We start from the raw sequence: 17,536 nt of genomic DNA on the forward strand, positions 1-17,536 counted from the left end.
AGCCATAGCCCAATCCAGTATAAATGGAGGATGAAAAGGAAGCACTAGAAGTGGAACTTACATTTCATAATCAATGACGAAAAAAAGACAATACCACATAGTTGCCTCCACTACATATTGCAGTATGGTCTTATGCTGCTCTGAAATGCCAATGAATGGGTATCATTAGGAATCTCTCAGCAGAAAGAGAAAACCTGCAACACTTTTCTCCACAGATGTTGCCATTCACAAGGCAAAAAGTCACACAGGGTGCTTAGGCAAGGGCTGTATTTCACATCTACTCTAAATCAGCATTTGGTAGTCCCAGATTCAGGAAGTATTTCAGCTGCAATACGAAATAGTAATTTGTTTTCTGTAAAAGTGTTTTCTTATACGTACATATACATATATATGTTTGTATGTATATATATGTGTGTGTGTAAACTTCAACTGATAGTTATTTGTGAGGGAAGAACGCATGCCTATACATTTGCAAACCATGTTTACACACCCTTCCCGATACAGAAGTCAGGATGATACAAGATTCTGACCTCCTAACTCTAATCAGAAATAAAGTTTCTTTTCTTCCCTAGTGTACTATTTTTTTAAATGCGTTCTTTAAATTATCTGTTGAATTTGCAATAGAGCATTTTACACTTATGAAGTCAAACTGTCCAACAGGGTTATTACAGGCTTCCCTCTGTCCTGCAGAGAGAGTATAATAATCCCCAGTTGAGCACTGAATTCTTGAGCCACTGGGTACAGCCCATAGCTGGGTCAGGGAAAGCAGAAGAGAGGGTGTGCAAAGCAACACTTCTCACTTCTAACAAGTTCCTTCTTACACAAAAGAGGAAGCTCAAAGCAGGAGCCAGCCTACATGCCTGCATACTACTATGGTTTGATACATACATGGTCTGAACAGCAGCCACCATCACCAATGCCACATGCTGTTATTCTTACCACAAAGATTTCATTTCTGCCAGCCTCTCTGGAATTGCTTGTGGCATTTGGACTTTATTTAATTTGCTTGCAGGTGCAACACTGAATGAGGTTTGTAGATTCAATGGGAGAACAGAAGAGGAAGCCAGTGTTTACCAAAGGCAGGACAGAGGTATGAGGCTAATAATTTCATGGTTTTGCCCTGAAACTTAGAATAGCTAATTGAAACAGAAATTCCCACCTATAAAGTCTGAGGAATCAAAAATAAATAAAAAATAGCAACCCATAAAAGGGACCTGTGTACTTGACTGGTATGTCTTAAAAATTTACAGTAAGAGTTCTCTAACTTCAAAATTTAGTAAGAATAATATTATTTAACATTTTTTATTATTTTCAGTACATAGGTTCCAGTATACAAGATATTAATCTAATCCAAATTTCCCAAGGGCAGCCTGATTATCCTTTAAGTACATGCCACGCTGCAAGTGCACCTGTATTTGGACATCAGTACTGTCACAGCTGTGTCCTCAGATGATACTTGGAAACATGCAAACACATTCTGTTTAACACATTTATCAAACATGTTTTTCTGAAAGTGCCATGAAGAAAAAACAAAAAGAGGTTATTCCTAACCAAATGTTCTTGCTAATGGAAGAGAAAAAACACACTACTTGCGTCTTCTTCCTAGAGAGAAACAAACTGGTTTTTGCTATCAATAGCATGTCTATTGCCACTGCTAATATCCACTGAAAGAATGAAGTGTCTCTTTTGAGCAGTCCAGATAGCATCAACAGAGAGTGACAGCATCGGTGGAAAAAGAGTTACCACGGAGTAAAGTACGAAGTCAACACTTCTTAAAACAGACTGAATAAAAGGGACTACTTACAGCAGCCTCCCTTCTTTATCTCCAAATTAGTCAATTTAGTACCTAAGTCTGAATATTGAGATGAATATATATTCCTTTTTTTATAAAACCACTGGGGTTTTCATAACTCTCATTACTCGTATGTACTTTTCCCACTCCTTGAATTACATTTGTAGATCATTTATGCAAAAACCTAAGCACAAACTAAACAGACCAATACCTAGATCTCGATTTCATGAAACTCAATTCAAGCTGCAAGTTCAGAGGTGCAAACTGACCGTCACTTTTTCTGCTTCTGTGATTCACTACTGCCTAACAGAATCAAATATACAATCTGATTGACACTGACCAAAAATAGCCTTGATTAGCTCTTTCTTCTTAAAGCTCCAGTCTAGTAAGCAAGACCGTTGCATTTTACAGTCCTGTAGGGCCCAGCACAGTGGCGCTTATGAAGGCTAACTTCACTATAATAGAATTCACACATTGATGCTAAGCAGTAAGAGCCTGAAAAAGTTCTTATTTAAAGTTCTGAATTACTGCAGCATTTAGAGTAGTAGATGTTTTAGAAGTACCTATGTAGAAGAACATACACTCTCCAGTTGTGGAAAGGAACAGGTGTGACCTGTGCCATGTGGTACCCACGCTTAACTCCTGTAGAAGCAAGGGCAAGGGGAAGGTGGTGTTTTCATCTTTGTTACTCACATCCAATTCTATCTTAACTTGCACTAAAATAAAATAAATTAATTTTTCTCAAGACTATTTTACCCATGACAGTAACTGGTAAGTGATTTCCTTGGCTTTATCTCAATCCCCAAGCTTTTCCTTTTTGAAGTCCTATTGAGGAAGGGCAGCAAGTGAGGACCTGGAAGGGTGGGCAGCTGGTTAAGGTCAACCCATCACAATACAGTACTGGAAACAAGTGGTAGTCTGCCTTCAACAACATCACCACCACCACTATGGATATAAGAAAGCTTTCAAAAGCCTGATTGCAGCTTGGATGCTTTAAGGTAACATAAAAGACTTTACTGTATAAACTGTCCGAAATTCTGTATTTTTAAGTAACAGTATCCTACAGCCTTTAACACCTTATACCTTTTTGATCCTTTGAAGTCACACATACATACATACAGCATATTTTTAAAAATCACATCATTATTCAGAACAAATGTCCCCATGTGGATGAACATGTGAAGTCACAGAAGACTGACTTACCTAACACTTCTGTTTTTTTACTTTACACTGCTCTCTACATTTTGCATCAGAAGTGACAGACTGCAATTTCCTACTTGATATTTCAGTGATTCCCCTGAAAACTAAAACCTATTATACTATGACACCTTTCTATAAGCTTTCTCAGAATTATTGAAAACAGTACAGCACCATAACTAACAAAAGTATCAATTCAACTGCAGCTACTTAGCTATAAAGTCAGTAGAACAATAGTTTTCTCTCAAAGACCAGCACAGGTACAACTCTAAAAACAAGATGAAAGTATCTGGCACAAAAATATGAATTAATCAATTTCACTGGTAAAGTAGTTATTTACTTTATTATAGTCTTCCTTATTATAGATGTTATCTTCTCGCTACATGAAAGCAGTGTGTGTGGAATTGTTATACTATGACCATCACAACTCCTCTCTCATGAGCTTTTGGTGAACAGGAAAGCATTTTCCATAGTTCACTTAGGGGGTGATCCTTCCCTTCACTGCATCAAGTTTACAAGGCCTTTTAGTAATACACACGGAACTGCCCAATCCAAAGAAAAAAAGAAGTATTACACTACCTTACCTCCACTCATTGTACGGGGAGCTATTGTAGTAGCCTTTCTGATAAGATCAGCTGTATTTTTGTCCAGCGTCAGCAAAAATATTCAAAAAGGCCAGCAGCAGAAGAAAGACAAAAGATTTCTAACTCTGAAACAGCTAGGAGCATAACTCTAGTCCTTACTACAGCACGCAGCCACTCATAACCTACAAAGCTTGTACTCTTGATAAAAATAACACAGAATTCACTCTCCTCTCATAAACTATTACAGCTTCTTTCCTGTAGGAATAACTTCCTCTAGTCAAAAACACATTCCTCTCCCTCCTATTTTTAAAGAAGGTATACTATAGTTACAAAAAAATTGTCTACATAAGGAATTGAGCATAACTGGTCTGAAATACCATGTCTATCCAACAGTACAGTTCAGGAAGTAACAGATGCTGAAATAATAGTTCACTGACACCAAAGGCAGTATTTCCACCTTATTTGGGGGTCTTATAAATTACTGACAAAACTTATCTCACCATTTGGTAAATCCATTTCAGCCAGATTAAGAAACAAATCTTTTCGTTTTTTGATCAGTTTAATTTCCTCTTCAATAAGGAGGCGAAAAAGCACTATAATATGAAGCTGGAAAAAAGACAAGAGCAGAATCCCTCCATTCTGGCATAGCCCATCACAAAACAAAATCCACCTCTACCAAAGTAATCTTTCTAAATGGATGTATTTCTTTGCCATTTGCAGGAGTTGCAATGTTTGAATGGCTCTCAAGTACACTGGAAGGCACACACACACAGAAAAAAGCACTACATTCTCAGTCAGATTGTGGACAGTTTTTTAGGTGACCTTTCAGTTACTTTATGAAGATTGTGAACAGTATTTGAAATAGCAGTATTGGCTTTATCCCATTCCTCAGCCCACTTCCTTTAAACAAAGGCTTCAGCTGTAAACACACCAAGCATACCAAACAAAAAGACACTGCCAAGCTGCAGTGGGTTTCTGTGGCTGGGTTTTGGTAGTGGGAGGGGGGGTCTACAGGGGTGGTTTCTGTGGGAAGCTGCTAGAAGCTTCCCCTGTCCCTATTGGCAGCCAATGCCAGCCCGGCTCCGGGGACAGACTTCCTGCCACTGGCCAGGGCGAGCAATTAGGAGTGATTTAGTAATGCCTCTGTTGATAACGATATTTAAGAAAAGATAGATTGTTGCACAGAAGAAATTCCAGCCAGGATAGAGCAGAGGGCCAAGGCGGAGCCAATCAGGAGTGATAGTAATGCCTGTGATAACATATTTAAGAAAAGAATGTTGTGGCACAAAAAGAATTCCAGCCAGGGAAGAGCAGAGTGAGAACATGGGAAGAACAACAAGGTAGGCACCAAAGTCAGTGCAGAAGGAGGGGCAGGAGGTGCTCCAGGCACTGGAGCTGAGGCCCTGCAGCCCGTGGTGCAGACCATGGTGGAGCAGCTGTGCCCCTGCAGCCCATGGAGGACCATCGGGGTGCAGAGACCCACCTGCAGCCCATGGAGGAGCCCATGCTGGAGCAGGTGGATGCATGAAGGAGGCTGTAACCCCGTGAGAGGCCCAAGATGGAGCAGGGTCCTGCTGGAGACCTGCAGCCCGTGGAGAGGGAAGCCCACGCTGGAGCAGGTTTTTCCCAGGTAGGACTTGTGGCCCCTGGGGGGGACCCACACCACTACAGCTCATTCATGAAGGACTGCACCCCATGGAGAAGTGACCCATGGGACAGCAGTTTGGGAAGAACTGTTGGCCGAGGGATGGACTCATGACGGAGAGGTCCATCAAGGACTGTCTCCTCCAGGGAGGGACCCCACGGGAGCAGGGGAAGGACTCCTCTCTCTGAGCAGCAGAAGAAACAACAACTGACTGTAACCCCCATTCCCCGTCCCCCTGCACCACTGGGGGGTAGGAGGGAGAACATGGAAAGAAGGAGGCATGGGGGTAAGGTGGTTTTTAAGACTGTTTTATTTCTCACTCTTTGGCTCTGACCCTGTTAGTAATAAATATAAGTACTATCCCCACTTTGAGTCTTGTTTTGCCTGTGAAGGTAATCAGTCAGTGACCTCTCCCAGCTCTTATCTCTACTCATGAATTCTAAGCTGTTTTTTTGATCTCCCCTCTTTCCAGTTGCAGAGGGAGAGTGAGAGAGCAGCTTTAGTGGTATCTGGCCACGGTCAACCCACTACACAAGCCTCTCTCATAATAACATGCCTAATTATGAAGCTAAATTTCAGAAGGCTGGAACAGATTTAAGCCTTCATTTGAAGTACACTTTTAAGAAATCACTTTCAATTGTATTTCATTCAAAACATGAACACCTGCAAATCATATAGACAGGTGATGATAAACCAAAGTTCTGTCACAGTATGGAGTTTGAAGTCCAATTTCATCATCACAAGAAAAAATGAATAAATAAAAAAAAATTAAAATGCATACCTTTTCTTGGAGGTAGTTCACCACTTTGTATTAATTCTGTTCCAGGATATACAATCTCCCCATCTTTTACCATTTCGTTCCACAAGCCACATAGTCCATCTCGTGTAAAAGCAAGCTGTTAAAAATAATACATTATATATAGTTACACACAACAATTTTCTCTCAAGGCAACTCAAGCTAACATTTAAAACACATCTGATTTTATATTTTGTCTCAGAAGAAAGAAAACACACATATCACCTCACTAGAATATTTATTGTGTCTGTATGTACGATTGGGATTTAAATGATTTCCAGGATCTCTGATTCTCTAGCTATGCTATTTTCAGATTAAAAGTGTGTGAAACAGATAGGCTCAAAGACAGCAAAATTAACTTTCTTTTGGTGACAAATTCTCATCAAAAGCGTGGATTTGGTCACTCAGAACTATCCACACATTCAATAGCGGGTGGGGGCAAAGGCACGGGGTCTCATTTTTCCCTTCAGGAAGAGTTATTCGAAGTCAAGCTGCATAAAGTCACAAAACAGAGAAGTATAAAGTCAACAGCCCCCTCACCAAACCAGCAACTGAAAAGCAAGGTATCTTAACCAGAACATATGATGACATCAAGGCACTGATTAATAAATTAATTTAACTGGTCCTCCTGTGCAAGGCATCTCTCACAGCCCCTCCTTCTCCCCTCCAACTGCTACAATGCCTCCTCTATGATGCAGAACCAGATTATGGAACTGATCAAGACTAAAATCAGCTGCACATGGTAGAAGAGCAAAGAGCTGCCTCAGCCCAGGTCAGTTCCCAATAAGCTTTGTGTTCAAGAGGACAAATACTCGCAGTAGAATAAACAGCAGGACTCTGGTAGCTGGAACCGCTCACAAAAGCACTGGCTGTAACACAAGTCTCCTGATGATTTAGTAATTTGGATCTCCCTTGGAGAATTCTAATGACCAGGATAACTTCTCTTCTATGGATGTTGTTCTCTGCTTCATAAAATGCTGCAAAACAGGTATCAACATCCCTAGGGAATTCGAGGCTATAACTTGCAACAGTAAGGGAGTAGAGCAATACACGAAATTGAAAAACAGAATATTTTTGCATACCAAAGTCGTGAGTGAATACATTACAAAAAAAAAAAAAACCCTGCTGAATACTTATTCAGAAGCATCTTTGTGTTATGTAACTACTATTCAAATCCAAAGCTGAGAAGTAATACACAGATGCTGCTTACACAACTGCCGTAAAATATTTACCATTACACAGAACTCCACTTATCTTTAGGAAATAGCTCAAAATAAAATCTATTGTATCGATTATAAAGATTAAAAGTTTTAAGAGACACAATCACCAGCAGGAAAGACATTTGCTAATCCAGTTTATCTCAGTTAACATGAAGAATTAAAGTCAAGTTGCATGCTTTGTAACACATTAAATGACCATAGTAGTTTCTTGACTTCATATTGCATACTTCAGAAATTCACTCAAACAGACATTGATAATTTACTAGTTTTTCTTTCAGCATAAAATGTAGGCTGACATTGTACATATCTGTCACTTACTATGCCCTGATCTCAGAGATTTAAGAGGGAAAAAAAATGATGCAGTGTGAGCTAGACATTATTCATCTTCTGTGTGATTAATCAACTGTGTAGCACTAGAATTATAGTGGCCATGCTTTACAGAAAGGTACAGTCCCTGTTCTTCAGGGCTTGACAGCATAAAGACCTTTTGCAAAGATTTGTGTTTTGCTAAAAGCTTCACATTTAGCTTAATTTAAAAAAAAAAATTTAAATAATCTTATAGTTCGTTTCAACAATGAAAAAATCATTCACCATTAAGTGATTTTCTTGCATTGTTCTCAGTCTAGAAATATTTCAACAATATATGGGTTTTCCTTCTTCAGATGTGGTCTTTAGAGGGGCACCCAAGGAATTCATTTATCATAATTTTTTTCTTGTGAAAATAGCAAAACACAACTGTTTCATTAATTTTGGCTCACATGTGATAGATTAAAAAAAAAAACAAACTTTTGCCTGTTAAATGCTAACCTATGCTAAAATACAAGCTTGAAAAACAGCAAGTGAGGCAACCCTCCAGATGGGTTGCATAATAAGCTACAGTTTTCAAAAACTAAAGTTCTTTCTCTAATAAATTGTCTTTTCACGCATTTTCTTTTACATTCAGATCACCTTGGTATGGAAACTATTCTCACAGTTTATAATCTAAAGGCCTACAGGTTTTGAATTCAAGCACTGTTTTATTTCAGAAAATTTACTACTTTTGAAAGCATTCCTGCAAAGTAGAATCAAGAACTGTTTTCTCCACTTTAACCTCTAATCCTTTTACACAGTAAAAAGTTCACTCAACTCTTTCACACAACTAAAAACTGGAAAAGTAAACAAAATTTCTTCTGCATTGGGTTTGGTGTTCAAATTCTTATCAAAGTAATTTTCTTGGTATGTTGTATAAAGATAGAGGAACCACCAAGACTACAGGTCACAGAGAGTTCCACCTCCTTCTCCAAATACTTCATGTGGAAGCTTATCCCATAAGCAGCCTTCAGATAAACAATTTTGCCTTTACTCAGGTTGTAGTTAACATTTTGTCAGCAGTATGTGTGTTGGGGGAAGGGAAAAAGGAGACATGCTTGAAAGTAAAGGAACACTGGACTTATTTTGCAGCAATAATCAAGGGAACCAACTGAAAGGATCACTAAGAAACAGTTCTTACAACCAATTCATCTGTCATAACTAAGGACAACTTAATAATCTACTCAACATTCAGCAAATAGATGCTATATGCTATACATGATAGTCAAAAATGAAAGAAAAGACTGAGTTCTAAAGTGATAAATTATTTAAGCAATTTTATTTTCATCATCTCAAAAATACACAGTCATAAGATTCACCACTCTCTTGAGAGAAATATGTCATTTAACCTACAGAAATGGGGAGGCCAGAGGCGCATGCTGGCATCCAGAGGGACCTCAACAAGCTGGAGAAATGGGCTGAGAAGAACCTCATCAAGCTGAACAACAAGTGTGAAGTCCCACACCTGGGGAGAAACTGCCCCAGGCACCAGTACAGGCTGGAGGTAACTCAGGTGGAAAATGGTTTTGCAGACTAGAACCCAAGGGTCGTGGTGGGGACTGAGTTGAACATGAGCTACCAATGTGCCCTTGCCACAAAGAAGGTTAATGGGTATCATGGGCTGCATTAGGAAGAGTATTACCAGCAGATTTGGGGAGGTGATCCTTCCCCTCTACTCAGCACTGGTGAGGCCACATCTGGAGTGCTGGATCCAGTGCTGGGCTCCTTAGTGTGAGAAAACATGGACATACAGAAGGGAGTGCAACAAAAGGCCACAAAGATGATTAAGGGCATGGAACGTCTTTCTCATGAGAAAAGGCAGAGACAGCTGAGACTTTAGGCTTGAGAAGTCTTATGGGAAAAAAACTCATCAATATATATAAACATCTGAAGGGAAAGTGTAAACAAGAGGGAGCTAGGCTTCACCCAGTAGCACCCAGTGACAAGGACCATGGGAGTGGGCATACGCTGAAACACAGGAGGTTCCTTCTGACCACCAGGAAACACTTTCACATTGTGAGGGTGACCAAGCACTGGCACAGAGGGCCCAGGGAGGTTGTTTTAATATCCTGGAGATAGTCAAAAGACATTAGGACCTGGTCCTGGGCAATGGGCTCTGCTTGAGCAGGGGAGTTAGGCCAGCTGACCTACCAAAGTCCCTTCCAACCTCAACCATTTGGATCCTATGAAACTAGCAGTTGAAGATAACAGTAAGTCAAATGTATGGTAGAAAACTAGAATATCAGCTTTGACTACATAATCCTACTTTTCTTTCTTTCTACAGTATTTTTTCTTTCTACAGTATTTTATTACTATCTTAGCCAGAACAAGTATATATTACTTTTTTTTTTGCTCTCACCGATACCTCTTGCATTCAGTAATTTGTAAGGAGTCTATCAGCACATCCAAGCAGTCAGAGAGAACTAGAAATTTGTTCAGAACAAATTTAGAAAGTATCTCTCTGCCTTCTATTTTGCAAAAAAAAAAAAAATATGGCACTTCTTCCACTAAATTTTTTATTTAAAGTTCACAAGGTAATCCACAGTGAAGTGGAAGAGACAAAAAACGCATCTGGTGTCTTCACTGTTTCTGACGCACTTGAGTTGCAAGCACAAGAGCAGCAATCTCTGTTTTGTAAAGTCTAACACTCACTAGATTGCTTGATTTATGTGGACATCTTTCACTCTAATACCTTAGTAACTTTATTTGTGAATGTTTAAAGGGATGAACTTGACAAACTCAGTAAGCTAACAAATTAAAAATAAATCAGTTTCACCGAACTTTTGCAACTGGCAACAGTACCAGAGATGTACTTTATGTAAATCTCTCTCTTAAGTCCCTGCTTGCCCTACCGCCTACACGCTGGACAAGAGCAGTTCCATGCTCCACTACTACTATCCATTGCCTGGCAACTTTAGCCCATGTTCCTAATCCTCCTACTCATTCCCCATGCTCAAAATCTCCCTCATTCTTCCCATGGCATCTGCTGACCTCCTCTCAATCCCCATCTCCTATGCACCTCACTTTCACAAACCCCAAGCCTCTTCCACCATTTGTTGCACTTTCTCATTCCCAGCGCACATCTTGATCTCTGCACTTGAAAGCCATGTATCTCACCAAATCCATACTTCCCACACAGACCTAAGGCTCAGCCCTAGTTATTCCAAACCAAAAAGGTAAGGCCCTAAGTAGACTTTAAAGTGAATTTCTACTGTAAACTGGGCAGCCCCCACTCTAATCTTTTGTTAATCTCATCTCTGCAGTTAAACAGTAATTTATTCTGTCTAGTACAACATTTGATTAAGTCCAAGGGGTATCTAGTTTGGTTGCCGGCATATGCTGCTGCCATTCTCCAACAGGGCTGGCAGTGAAATTCCTGTCCATTCCCATCAACTCTAGACAATAAGACACCGGCATCGACATGGTATTTTAGAGTCCATTAAAAAACATTTCTCTTTAGAAATATAATAAAAACAGCCCAGTAATAGCAAAGAAAATCACAGAACAGTACGTCCTTTCCCAAGTCTCTCTTTCGTTTTTGCTTTTTTGAATCCATTCAACTCATGCTTCCTTTTTCATTGTTGTCTTTGTCAGTATTGTGTCCTAGCTTCCTTCCTTCCCTGCTGAATGAAGCATGTCCTGAAACCACAGCTGCTTATCACACCTATGCCAAGCACAGTGAACCATCATTAGATCTAAACATACTGCTCCAAAGCTCTGACAGCAAAGACAGAAAAGTTCAGCAGCCCCACATTTCTTCAATGGATTTGAGCGTTAAACTAGAAAAGTCCCCATAGTAAGTCTGCTGGTCTTCCAGTTCAAAGAGTAGGATTTTCATAAAAATCAAAATGCTGAATGTAATTTTGAAGGGAAAGTAAGAAGATTTCAAACCAACGCAACTCTTAAAGGTGGATTTTTCATCTTAAAAAGCTCACTGTCATCATGGCAAAAGATGATGACAGAAATAGTCTGCCAACAATGAACTCAATGAAAACTGATGAAAATGCATCATGTTCCACTTGTAGACAGCTCTTGCACCTTCACTGTTGCCTAAAGTTTTTCTCCACACTACAGGAAAATGAAAGGTTTTCCCTCTAACTCCTGCTAGTAAGCACAATAGTTCTCCACAGGATCCAGAATAAGCAGCCTAATTAAACACCATTTGAACACACACATGCATCCCCTCTGCTCATAGCAATTCTAGTTTTCAGTTATTCATCCATCACTAATTAAAGGTCTCTGCATAAGACTCTAAATTAGTACAGTACATCTATTTAATCAGAATTATTTTAAGCACAGTTTGATTCTACAAACTGAGTATCTAGGTTTAAATAAACAACTTTAACCTCCCCTCTTTAAAATAAAAGGATGTCTTCCTTAGAAACAGTCATTAAAACGAAATCTCCTATTTCACACAGATTTTGCTATAAATGTGATGGTTTCTACTAGAAATAGCCATAATTAGGTAGGTGTTTTTAAATGTATTAATTCAAATCTAAATAAATAAATCAGAAATTGAAATTATATGCTGACTTTCCTAGTGACGTTAAACATGACACATGATAAAGTGACCTGTAGTAAAATCCACCTGTTTTATGACTTCACAGGATTATTTTACTAAGAATGATGTTATACACACATATATTGATATACATCATCGGAGGCCGGATTACATATTGTACTACTGATGTTATCTTATATTCAGCTGATTTAATTTTTCAGCTGCTGTAACAGTTTGTGGTTTTTTCAGACAACATAGGACATCTTATTTTGCTCCACCAGGAAATTTAGAATTTCTAGTAAAACAATTGTTTCTAAGCATTTCAAAATTATACTAGTAACTGTAAATCATACAATCACAGGTCAAAAATCACAAACTTAATAAAAGGACACAGAATAGTCATGGGATAGGGTGGGTCTGGGTCTTTGTAGAGTATTTTGGCTTCCTAAAATAGTATTATTTAGTTTCAGATAAATTAATATAAGCAAAAAGCGTATTGTCAAGATACACTTCTATTAACATTTTGCACCACTTCAGTAAATCCTGCAGGCCAGAGGCTCACTGCTACTACAAAAGGGTTTGCACCTTTAACATTCTCTTAAGAACAGTAATAACATGCTACATCACACTGCCTTTGTTTCTTAGCAGTAACATCCCAAAACTGAGTAAGAACATTTAAATTTGGCCCGGATGCCAGTTGCAACAGTGACGCACACAGGTGATTAAACACAATCCATGCTACAATCCACGTATCATTCTTTTCTTATTACATTAATACCACTATATTATAGACTTATTAATGCACATAGTACTAGAATATAGTGCATTACATTGTTAATGCAACAGCATCTTCAACTGAAACAAAAAGGAATATAATGATTTTCAGAGACATTTCACTGGCTTAATCCACAATAACTGCCAGTGAAGTCGAAAGAGCAAACTGTCCAGCAGTAGTGACAAAGAAAAAGGTAAGTCAGACTTTGGAGACCACCAGGTCACCAAGTGAAACATTTTACCTCCAATTCTAGATATACACCCCAAATCTTACTACAGCAAAGGTTAGGAGACATACAAAGTCTTTAAAACTAAGTATAATTCTGTTTCTCCAAGAACTTTCACCTACTCATTCCTGGAATGATTTACAGTGAAAAGTTAAAAAAGCTGCAAACTGAAGAGTTTCAGGGTCCCATTCTAAACAATAATTTGTAGTCATTTAGTGTGTCTTCTTCAAACCCCTCATAGTACTGTGTTCATCTTTTCAACTCCTGCTGACAGTCTCTTGAACACCAGTAAGGCCCTTCTATGGTTGAGATGGCAAAAACATGAATGGTAGGAGATCTGCATATTCAGTACACATTGAACTCAAAGAATTAAGAGACAGGATTTATACCTATTAAAAAAATTCACATGCAGCTAGGTCATGCTAGTCAACCAGTAGCTAAAATAGCCAATCAAGTAATAGAAAAATTCTCCAGAGCCAAAAACCCCTTGACAGAAGACATCTGCCATTTAATACATTAAAAAGATGCAATTCAAGGCTCACATGCAGATTTTTCAAAATACCAAATACATATATCCAAGTAAGAGTTCTGTGATAAGGACCTGTGTAATACCAAAAAACAGTTAATCTAGTAAGAAAATGATATTATACCCAGGCAGCCTGGGTATTCTTCAGATTCCAGAAAAGTGATGTTTGTGTCCAGCAGATTACAAACAATTACTGTTATTTCATTAATCTCATTATTTTGATTACAGCTTGATTAGAAGAAAACAAAGGGAGTACCCTGACAATTAGAGTCTAACTTGTAATTACTCATAAAGAACTCTTATAAGAGAGTTATGCTCTTGTAAGAGCATTTATTCATAGAACTGTGTTACAAATTAAGACTTTTATTATTAAAATGCATTATTAGAACACATTAACTCATTAAAAACAAATATTTCATTGCATTTATACACACAACTAAAAATAACTGTTAGAAGTTTGAATGACAATTGAAAAAGTTTACATGACAAAGGGATGCAGAAAAAAGATACTATGAATAAGAGGAAAAATCTGACAAATCACATGAATAGTCACATTTTTCACCCCATATAATACAGAAGAAAAACAGGCAACACATAGTCAGCAGCTGTTACAAACAAAGGTTGTCACTTTTTCAACTAAAATTTTCCTGTATTCAACAATCACTGAAGCAATATATTTGTTATCTAGAAGCTACCCTCTTGGAAACAAAAAAATATTTCCATATTTCTTAATAAGCTTATCTCCAAAACATCTTTTACTGTGCTTATTTACCACATCAGACAAAACATCTGACTTTAGATCAAAACTTTTACTTTTGTAAGAACAGAAGATGAAAATAGAACCAATCTAGCCAAATCAAGAGCAAGCCCTGTCATTTTATAACATTTACATACAAGACCTAGTAAATAATGTAACCTCTTAGGCTATATCTGTCACTTCTGATTCCAATTTAGCTTCTTTGATGTAAAATACTGGAGAAAGACTGCTTTCAAATCACAACTGCATGGGGAAAAATCCTTGTCTAACCACATGAACAGCTCAACTCAACCATTCAGACTATCAGTACATATCTGGGATAAAGTCACAACGACAGAATTTTTGAGAAATTTTCAGTAGCACTATTATTAACTGTAACAAAGGAATAACACTGACTGGCACATCCCAACAAGAATTTCAGAGTTTTGAGCAGGAACTTGCACAGTTATTCAAGGTAAGGGATCTATATGCAACATCTGGGGAAAGGAAGATGAGGAGACAAGGACTTAATCTAGTTACTCATTTCATCTAAAACAAATATAACTGACCCAAAGCACTCTATTTCTCTGTATTTTCCACTTGTCAAACCTGATTTTGGAAAACTCCCTTATGCAAGTTGTATGATACAATGAACAGATCATCTTCTAAGACAAAAGAAAACTTTCACCAAACACTGGTACATTTCAAAGACCACTTCCATTTCAGCCACATATCTTTGACACAAAATTAATTCCCTTCAAAAAGGAGCAAATTCAAAAGGATGCCTCTACCCATCATATAAACAGAGCTACAGTTAAAGCTAATTTGAATTCTTGAAAACAATTTCCATCACCTTTCGCTTCAGTTCTCCCGTGCATTAAAGCTGCTATGCAGGCAAGACATTTAGCAACAGCCTAAATGAAGAATTTATAGTTCTATCAGAAATGCCACATACTTAACTAAGGGTTTTGACACTGTGCAAAGATAACATACATATGTAGCCCAGCTTGTTTCAAAGCAGAAGGGACTGAACTGACAATGATCTATTTGCAGCTCAAAATAAGTTCTTCAAAATGTTTCCTCAAAACCAGCTTTAAATCTGTGTAGTCAGAAAACCCCATACACTAACTCAAGAGCAATCTTCTATTCATCAGCTTCTCAGACTAAAAGCATCCTTGATCTGCACCTGAAAGGTCACGATGCAATACGACCATCAAACTTCTTACCTGCAAGTCTGTCTTCAACCATTTGGAGTCAAATCTTGCTTGAGCAGACAGACAAAAAGAATCAGAAGACATGTTTCCTTCTTCAGCCTTCTCTCCAGGCTGGCTGAACAGCCCAACCGGCCACAGAATGAGGGGGAAAAAAAAAACAACACAATCTAGCACATGAAGTAAACCACACAAGGTTATTTTTGTCCAGACTAGGATGGCTTCCACTTGATCTTTAAAAATGTATCATGAAGAAGGACCTCCCTCGCTTACATCCCCTGAATTTGGACGGGGAGAGGAACACGCATTAAGAACACTATCTGAACCCAGAAAAACGCCTTCACTTCCCTTCCCTATCACACCCGTGGGAAGAAAGCCTCCCTTCTGCTGCACTGAGCCACACCAGAGGCCTTAACGCTGCCCCTCAGCCCCGTAAGTGGTGCATGAAATAAATAATTGATCGCAGATTACGCAAGCCGCAGGCCAACATAAAGCGATTATCAGGGTCACCCGCACCCCCTCCTCCCCGCTGGCAGCCCAGGCCCGGGGGCTGCCCCTCTCCCGGGAGCATCCCATCCCAAACCACCCGCTGCGCTCACGTCCCGCTATCACCGCCCCTGACGGGGCCAGCCCCGCTTTCCCCCACCTCGGCCAGCCCGGGGAGGGGGCGGCGGGGCGGGGGTCGCCGGGAACTCGAGCGGGAGGAGCGGGGAAAGCCCCGCCCGGGCAGGGGTCGCCGCACACGGCGCGGGGGCCGCTCCTCCCCTTCCCTCCCCTCCTGGGATGCGGAGCGGAGCCAGCTCTCCCCGTGGTCGCCGCCCGCCCCGCCCACCACCGCTCCGCGGGCGGGGGCACTTGCCGCCCTTTTCTCCTCCCCGCTCCCCGAGCGAGCCCGACCCGAGCTGAGTCGGGGCTCCTCACACCTCCACCGGCAGCCTCTGCGGCGATGGCGATGGCGACGGCTTCCTCGCGTCGCTACACCGCCGCCCGCTCGCCCCCCGGGTAATCCTCGCCCCTCCTTCCCTCGCTCGCCCGCCCCCACCCCTCCGCCCGGCGGAGCCGCTCGCGGTCCCTCCTCCGCTGACTGGGAGACGGCCTAGCGCTCGGCTGCCTGGTACGCCCGCGGAGCACTTCTACCAATCGGTGGAGAGGCAGCGGGAGGCGGGACAATCCTGTCCCGGCAGCGCGGGAGAGGGGCAGGCGAACGGGCAGGCGGCGGGCGAGAGGCCCGCGGCCGGTCATAAAAAAAAAAACGGGGAGGGGGTAGCCCAGTACGTACTCGTAGCTGGAATGCTATAAGGGATTAAACAAACAAACAAACAGAAAAACACACAAAAAAGATGTTTTGGGTTGCTTAAGTAAGTGAGGGGCCATCTGCAAACTGTACTGTTGACTGTTGATTTCTCAAAGAAGGAAGCTTTCAAGTAGGTCAGAGGAGTAAGGTCATTAACGAGGCAAACAAAATGACAGAATCACAGAATGGGTAAGGTTGGAAGGGACCACAGTGGGGCATCTGGTCCAACCTCCCTGCTCAAACAGGGTCATCCTAGAGCACATGACACAGGATTCTCTTTCTCTCTCTCTGGAGACATTCAAAACCCACCTTGACATGTTCCTGTGTAACCTTCTCTAGGTGACCCTGCCTTGGCAGGGTGGTTGGACTAGATGATCACTAGAGGTCTCTTCCAACCCTTCCAATTCTGTGAATCTGTGATTCTGTGTCCAGATGGTTCTTGAATATCTCCAGGGAGAGAGAATTCACTGCCTCTCTGGGTGATCTGTTCCAGTGCTCGACCACCCACACAGTAAAGAAATTCTTCCTCATATTCAGGTGGAACTCCTGTGCATCAGTTTCTGCCCATTTCCTCTTGTCCTATTGCTTGGCAAATCGAAGAAGAGCCCGGCTCCATCCTCTTGGCACCCTCCCTACAGATACATATATCTGTTGATGATGTTCCCTCTCAGTTGTCTCAATCCAG

The 17,536-nt window shown here is 40.4% G+C and overlaps 1 protein-coding gene across 2 annotated transcripts in view; it reads right to left on the minus strand.

Annotated features, from left to right (window-relative positions):
• Window positions 1–15,675, minus strand: part of HERC2 (HECT and RLD domain containing E3 ubiquitin protein ligase 2) — a 106,899-nt gene extending 91,224 nt beyond the window's left edge. For both annotated transcript variants that reach the window (XM_029964790.1, XM_029964791.1), the window contains exons 1-2: window positions 15,573–15,675; window positions 6,000–6,114 (exon numbers count right to left, since the gene is read on the minus strand). In XM_029964790.1, the coding sequence (XP_029820650.1) occupies window positions 6,000–6,114; window positions 15,573–15,644 (187 nt within the window). In that variant the 5' untranslated portion in view covers window positions 15,645–15,675. The remainder of the gene's footprint in view (window positions 1–5,999; window positions 6,115–15,572) is intronic.
• Window positions 15,676–17,536: the final 1,861 nt, after the last annotated feature.

Source organism: Manacus vitellinus, unplaced genomic scaffold (genome assembly GCF_001715985.3).
Source record: "Manacus vitellinus isolate BGI_N305 unplaced genomic scaffold, ASM171598v3 scaffold_7_pilon, whole genome shotgun sequence".
Classification (NCBI taxonomy): domain Eukaryota; kingdom Metazoa; phylum Chordata; class Aves; order Passeriformes; family Pipridae; genus Manacus; species Manacus vitellinus.